Source organism: Cricetulus griseus, chromosome 2 (genome assembly GCF_003668045.3).
Source record: "Cricetulus griseus strain 17A/GY chromosome 2, alternate assembly CriGri-PICRH-1.0, whole genome shotgun sequence".
NCBI lineage: Eukaryota > Metazoa > Chordata > Mammalia > Rodentia > Cricetidae > Cricetulus > Cricetulus griseus.
Genome location: NC_048595.1, coordinates 437610432 through 437617910, shown reverse-complemented (window position 1 = coordinate 437617910; position 7479 = coordinate 437610432). Strand labels below are relative to the sequence as shown.

The 7479-nt window shown below is 50.6% G+C and overlaps 1 protein-coding gene and 1 non-coding gene across 2 annotated transcripts; both read left to right on the top strand.

Annotated features, from left to right (window-relative positions):
* The first annotated feature begins 227 nt into the window (after positions 1–227).
* On the top strand, positions 228–1226 carry Gpr55 (G protein-coupled receptor 55). The gene has a single exon (XM_035438852.1). The coding sequence runs from the start codon at positions 228–230 to the stop codon at positions 1224–1226; it is 999 nt and encodes a 332-aa protein (XP_035294743.1).
* Positions 1227–4865: 3639 nt separating this feature from the next.
* Positions 4866–4968, top strand: LOC113831440. The gene has a single exon (XR_003481760.1). It is a non-coding gene; the product is annotated as a U6 spliceosomal RNA (small nuclear RNA).
* The last annotated feature ends 2511 nt before the right edge of the window (positions 4969–7479 follow it).

Sequence of the window (7479 nt, the reverse complement as noted above, 5' to 3'; positions counted from 1 at the left end):
CATTTTTATGGGTTCTGGGGACCTAAACTCCAGTCTTCATACTGGCATGGCAAATGATTTACCCCCAGGCCATCTCCCCAGCGCCTTGTTCTGTGTTTATTACTTGCAGTGCATTAAGCATGGGTTGCTAAGGGCTCATCGTCCTCTGCCAAGTTGCTTTAGCTGTTCATCAGTTCAAAGGGGTGAGAGGAACTCTCTTCTCTACTGTTGGTGTTGCAGGCAAGAACATGAGCCGTCCCTACGCAAGTGACAACTGTTCGTTCGATGACGTGGATAAGCTGATGAGTACCTTGCAGCTGGCAGTCCACATCCCCACCTTCCTCCTTGGCCTGGTCCTTAATCTCTTGGCGATCCGAGGCTTCAGTACCTTCCTTAAGAAGAAACAGCTAGAATACATTGCCACTTCCATCTACATGATTAACTTGGCTGTCTTCGACTTGCTGCTTGTGCTCTCGCTCCCATTCAAGATGGCCCTGCCGCAAGTGGAGTCGCCCCCACAAGTCTTCTGCACTCTGGTGGAGTGCCTCTACTTCATCAGTATGTACGGGAGCATCTTCACCATCTGTTTCATCAGCGTGGACCGCTTCCTAGCCATCCAGTACCCACTCCTGGTCAACCACCTCCGGTCCCCCAGGAAAGCCTTTGGGATCTGCTGCAGCCTCTGGATCCTGGTATGGGTTGGAAGCATCCCCATCTATACTTTCCACAGGGAAGTGGAGAAATACAAGTGTTTCCACAACATGTCTGATGGCACCTGGAGTGCCAAGGTCTTCTTCCCCCTGGAGATCTTTGGCTTCCTCCTTCCCATGGGCATCATGGGCTTTTGTTCCTATAGGATCATTCACATTCTGCTGCGCTGTCGGAACCCGGTCCAACAGAGAGCCTGCATCTGGACCATCGCTACCAATCTTGTCATCTTCGTGGTCTCCTTTCTCCCAGTGCACTTGGGTTTCTTCCTGCAGTTCCTGGTGAGGAACGGCTTTATCGTGGAGTGCAGAGCTAAGCAGAACATCAGCTTGTTCCTGCAATTGTCCCTGTGTTTCTCCAACATCAACTGCTGCCTTGATGTTTTCTGCTATTACTTTGTCATCAAAGAATTCCGCATGGGCATCAAGGGCCCCCAGGCTTCCACAGTCGAGCTGGTCCGCCAGGACACCATGATCTCCAGGGGTTACGGGGAGGTACCCCTCTCAAAGGAAGGAGATCCTAGCCCCGAATTTTCATAAGGCACATCCCATGCTTCTTTGACAATCGCTGAGTGACATCTTTGTTTTGTGTACCTCTAAGACCTTTCCACAGCAACTGGATGACTGACATATTTCACCATTGGTCTGGGTTTGCTAAAGAACCAGATGACTTATTCATTTCTAAGTCCAAAATGTATGAAGCAGAAGAAACAAACAAGAAAACGTAGCATTAGGCATGTGTTTCTCAGCTTTCCCATCTTTCCATTCTGTTGGAAGAGTCTAGAAAGGAAGAGAGAGATGGAGAAAGGATTGAGGCAAAGAAACAAGAGCACTTTGGTAGAGATCTAGGGATGGGGAGAAGTATGCCTTCAAGATAGAGCAAGCTTGTACTTTTTCCCAGACCTTTCTGAAGCTCTGTTGGCAATGACATCACAGAAATGATGACAAAGAGGGCTTTTAAGGACTGAACAAATTCCCTTCCAGCCCTAGAAGGCACAAGTGGGCATCCAAACTTCAGGCTCCTGAGAAAGATGGAGGGAGAGAGGGGGCTGTGTGAAGCAGGTCATAGGGAAACAGGGGACATTATGGGACCCATGGGGACAGACAGAGTGAAAGGGACCAGCACATACCCAGGGAAGGAAAGAGACACGCCAGAGCTGGAACTGGATGCCCCTCTCCTATTGTCATCTAGAGTAGTGCTGTCCCAGGATTAAAATAGCCTAAAAATATAGCTCTCTTGAAGGTGACCGGTCTTCTATCTTGAACAGCCTTGAAGTATAGTTCATTAGACCTGTGTGAAGGGCATGAGAAAGAATGGGTCTTAACTTGGTTCAGTCATAGCAGAATGAAGAAGGTGTCCCTTTTGGGTCCTGGTTGGACAGCTGGTACAGGTGACACTGTCTAGGGAGCTGGGCAGGAATTGGAAGGGAGGGGGTGACTTTCTTCACTGGCCACACCAAGGATTGGAGGAAGGTGGTAGGCGCTCACCAGTTCCTGGAGGGAAACTACAGACAGCGGAATCAGTGTGGGAGCCTCCATCGGCTCTTCTTCTTACTCTGGCGAAGGAGCTCACAGTGACAGCTGAAAGCCTAGCTTGCGATGACTCAGCTGTTCCAGAGAGTGAAATGGTTAGAAGGATAAATTGTGGGGTGTTTTTGCAAGACGGAAGGAGTGGGATGAGAAGAAAGCCATGAGGCGTCACATGAATAAGTCACAGGTCTTTAGGAACAGAAGCAGCCACGGCCCCAATTCACTGGATCCCACAGGATAAGGGGCTGCGGGGGCGGGGGTGGGGGGGTGATGACGTGGGAGGATGGGAGAAGATGGAGATGTGTCTATAATTTGGTTCCCGCCCACAGAGCAAAAGATGGCGGTGAGGCAAGGGATAGGAGAAAGAAGGAGCAGGAAGGGGAGGAAGAGGAGGGAGGGAGGGAGAGGAGGTAGAAGGAGAAAGAGGAGAGGGGAGAAAAGGAGGAGAGGAGGAAGGGCTGAGGCGGGGAGAGAACAGGAAAGGTGAGCAGGGAGGGTAGAAGCAGAGCGGCTTCCTCCTGAGTCTGTCATTCCCATTGGCTCAGAAGCCATGGAGAGTAGGTAGGTACTTCCAGGCCATGGTGACTGTAGCAACATTTAGGTGGCACTGTGGAGCCACCTGTGGGCCACTGGAGGGAAACGTAAAGAAGAGAATCAAGGCGTTTGGCTGTGGAGGACTGAGGGTATCGGGACAAGAGCCCTCTGTCAGGGTTGGGCCTTCAGGAACCTGCTGGCGGAGACTCAGGGCTGTGCAGACCCAGAAATGAGGGTCCCCGCTTGGAAGTTTTGTCTCTCAGCTTTCCTGACTAGAGATACCATCTGTGACATTGAGATAGCCCAACTGTTACCTGCAGCGGAACATTTGGGGCTGCGTTAGGTTAGTCCATGACTGGGTAGGTTTTGTGACCACCTCCTCTGAGTTCTCTCTGTGTATGGAGGCGTTAGCCCATCCAACAAAGTCAAATAGTCCCCTCCATGTGCAAGTGTGTCTGCCAGGCAGGCTTCCAGAGAGCAAAGGCTTAGCAGGCCCTGATTACCCACCATTCCCACCGACGATCAAAGCTAAAACCTGGTGTGTGTATAGCAAGACTCTAATGTGGAAAGGGTTTTGAGTCCCCAAGATGATCATTATCAAAAGGGCAGGGAAGCTAGAGCCAAGGTTCCTGGAGGGGTACAGCAGTGTCAGATTGGTGTGATGACCCTGGACCTGGAAATAGGGGGGATAAGGCTTGAGAAGCCCCTGATTCATTCTAAAATAGTGAGTTAAGGGAAGACAATGCTTGCCTTTTCCTGTGGAGACTTACCTGGTGTGTGTCCAGACTCTGGGCCCAAGTCACCAGTCCTAGGGGTCCTCAACTGGCAATTGGCCCAGCAGTACAGGAAATGAGGGGGGTCAGTGTTAGAGTTGGAGTGCAGAATATTGCACCAGTGGATGGAGACACCCAGGACTTAGTTGTGGAGAAAGCCTAGATTCCTGGAACTAAAGCCAATGGAGCTAGAAGCTATTGCTTAACCATAAACGTGACCTCATTTGTACCCAGGCTAGAAAGCCTGACACATCAGCTCCCATGTACAGTTGTGAAATCTGGCAAACTTAATCGGAATATCAATTTGATTAATATGATTTACCAAATAAATAAATTCATTCAATATGCTGTGACCTTGTCTTGTCTGGTTCCAGAGAAGAACTAGTCTCTAATGGCCCCTGCTAAGGGATTCAACAATTGTGGTCCCTTTACCAGACACCTGGGCACCAAGTATGATGTTACAGAGTGCCTAGCTCAGGTGTGCAACTGGTCTTCCCAGTTGATTGGGAGCTAGACCCTAGGAGGTGTCTAGTGGTGGTCACACGAGTGCTCGGTTATCTGTGGTAGCCACTGAGTCTCTTAGACCCCACACGCCTGGCCCCCGTCCTTTTCAGCCTGTTCCTCCATCTTGTCCCAACACAACACTGGCTTTGTATACGTGAGGGTCCCATCCCAAGAAGCCTGCAGACCACACGTCCTCCAATGGTAGCGCTTCCTTCTCTGGCCAGTTATGGTATAAATCTATCTTTCCTCATGGGGAACTCTTCCTCACCTACTAGAGCCCTTGACTAGAGCTCAATAGGCCTAGGCCTAAGCCACTCCATTCTCCTACCTACTCAAGTTCCAAGATGTGACCCGGATGTGGAGGGCTGACCAGGGACAGCCTCATTCCTTAACAGTCACTTTTCTGTTAACCCTAGCTACCTCGTGGCCAGCCCCTTGGCTCCCAGAGGATTACCCTGGACAATGTCTACTCATCGGCTGCATTTGCCGTTATGTTCCTCATGTGTCCCCTCCCTGTGGACCCTTCCAGGGAGGATTTGATTGGAAAATGCCTGTTCACATCAGCTGCATTTGTCAGCTGTGTTCCTCAGAAGTCCCCTCCCTATGGACCTTTTAAAGCTGAAGTCATTACAGTAATACAGTGGAGATGCCCTGGGTTTCTGAGAATGCCCACAGGGAAGATTCTACCCTCTAGAAAGTTACCATGAATCACCAGTAATTTCAAAGATGCTTGAAATGACTGTAGCAGCTGTAGAGTCTCGAGAGGATCAGAAAGGATTGACTTAACAGACCAGCGAGGAGAAGACAGGGTGAGCTTTCTAACCAGACATGAAAAGGGATGCTTCGCCAGCACATATACTAAAATTGGAACTACACAGAGAAGATTAGCATGGTCCCTGCACAAGGATGACACACAAATTCATGAAGTGTTCCGTGTTTTTTTTTTTTTTTTTTTTTTAAGAGTGCCAACATGTGGAGATGCTACCTGTCAGGCCCTCTGTGGCCAGCCAGCTACACTGTGGACAGCATCCTTTTGAGGCCACAGAGAGGCTGGCTGAGGCCACTGTAAGAATCCCATTCTGAGGACAGGGGATGGAAAGGTTCACAAAAATTGATTTTGAGGTGCACACACCAAAACTGTCACCGTAGCACCCCTCATTTCTCAGCGGTGCCTCTTGGTAAGGCCAGCGCAGAGCTCCCACAGGTGCTGAAGGAACTTGAAGCACTGTAGAGGTGAGCACAGCATGTGCCTGCCCCCCCAACAGTGCTGGGCGGGGTGGGGGGTGGAGGGAGGGGGAACCTTCACTGTGAGCTACAACAGAAGTGAGGCCCGCTGTCCTTTGATGTCTGCGAAGGAAAGACTTCAAAGGAATGCTTGTGGGAGCAACCCTAAGCTCACCTTTGAGGCCCCAGGCAGTGCCTTTGCTCCAAGGCAGTCACCTGAGAAACTATAACCAAAACTTGTCTGCACAGCCTGCAATGCAGTCACGGGAGGGGGAGGTGGGAGAGGGAGGGAGGGAGGGGTGTGGAACAGCACAGTCACCAAAAAAGGCTATTCAGGGTGATCTGCTCAACCCCTCTTTTCTAAGGATGATCAAGCACACTCCTGTTTCCCATCCCAAGTCACATCGTGGAAAAGGTTGATAGTGAAGAGGGCTAGGCACTTAGGGCCATTCTTTGTTCAGGGTTAAGCCGGCCCTGACTAAACCGGAGGATGATTCTCAGAGACAGCACCTCTCACACAAGCTGGGCCTGCCCAACAGACAGGACTGATGCAAGGGACACAGTGCTGGTGGAAAAGGGCCAGGGAGCTGCAGGGTCCCTCCCCTTCCCTCTCCAGTAGAGAGGATCTAGAAGCCAGGAGCCCTAGGATGGTTAAGGAAGGCTCTAGACAGGTAGGGGATATTTTTGGAGTGGGACTTCAGAAGCATCTGGTAGATGAGGAGATGCCCCCATAAACATACAAGTTAGGCTGGTGCGCCTAGGCGCTGGGAAGGGCCGGTCCAGCTGCAGGAAGCCTCTGCCCTGTTCTTCTATGCAGACACACACATCCCCTTCCCCACCCCCTCAAGGGGCAGCTGGGGCTTTGCTTTCACTGAAGGCAATCTAGGACAATCACTTGCTATAGAGTGGGAGATGGGAAAGGGCCGAAACAGGTGTTTGGTAGACTTGCCTGCACCTGCTGGACTCGAGGGTCAGGAACATTTCAGAACCAAGCAGGCAGGTGGGCTCCTGGCATCCATGGAGGAGGGCATCAGGCCAGCATCCCTTGAGTGTTATAGGCAATTTAACTCCAGAGGCTTGGGGGGGGGCTGGTTAAGTCATTGGAATGAACACAGATGAAGGTTGGTGGTAATAGCGATGAGCTGTTGGTAGCTCCTCCCTGGGATTTCATTCTGCAGAGAACTCAGATATCAGACATATACAGCCAGGGGCTGACGGAGTGTAGGAGGTACTGCTTAAGTGGCAGCAAACATTTCTCCCCACCGTGGGGGCTAAATGAGCAAGGGCTAGCCAGGCCCTGTGTCTGGTGAGAGCTCTCTTCTTGGCTGCAAATGCTTGCTTTCTTACTGTGTCCACACATGGCAGAGAGAAAACAAGCTTTCTGGAACCTTCTGTAAGGATGCTGGTCTGTTTGGGTCAGATTCCACTGTTAGGGTTTCATTTCACCTTCATTGTCTCCCTTAAAGCCCAGCGTTGGGCTCCGATGCCTGAATCCAGGTGGAAGCATTCAGTGAATGTGGCTTCTACTCCGTGAGCTTGAATAGAACATACGTGCTTCCTCTAGTTCCTCAAGCTGAATACACTCAGCTCTGAGCTCCATGACATTTTACAAAGACATGCCACCTCTGTTGTCACTGGGATTCCCTCTTGCTCTGGGAATCCTGCATGAATTCTAGTAAGAGAGTCTCCTTAGGACCCACAGAGGTCGCTCAGTGATTAAGACTGCTTGCTGCTCTTGCAGAGGACCTGGGTTCAGTTCCCACAACCTGCAGACGGTGGCTCACAACACACACAAATAAAGTGAAAATAAACCCTTAAAGATAAGTGGAGGTAGCTGGAGAGATAGCCCAGCAGTCAAGAATAGTTACTGCTCTTCCAGAAGACCTGAGTTTGATTCCCAGTAACCACAGCAGTCTGGAAGTCTAGTCCCAGGAGATCTGATGCCCTCTTCTGGCCTTCTCAAGAACTGCATGCAGATGATGCAAAGGCCCCAGACACATAAAACACACACACGCACACACACACACACACACACACACATATATATATATGTGTGTGTGTGTGGGTCCTTATTTGTGAAGTAATGGGGGGGAGGGGTCACAGACCCAGCTCCCAATAACCAGGCCTGTGAATGAAGGTTTCCATGTTACAGGGTTTCAAGGCTTTCTCCTACAGTTGCCACAGGGTTGCAAGCTGCCCCTCCCACCAGCTCCAATGTCTCTTCCAGA

Excerpts from the sequence above, each read along its gene's own strand:
- Gpr55 (XM_035438852.1), top strand. The coding sequence starts at position 228 with ATGAGCCGTCCCTACGCAAGTGACAACTGTTCGTTCGATGACGTGGAT.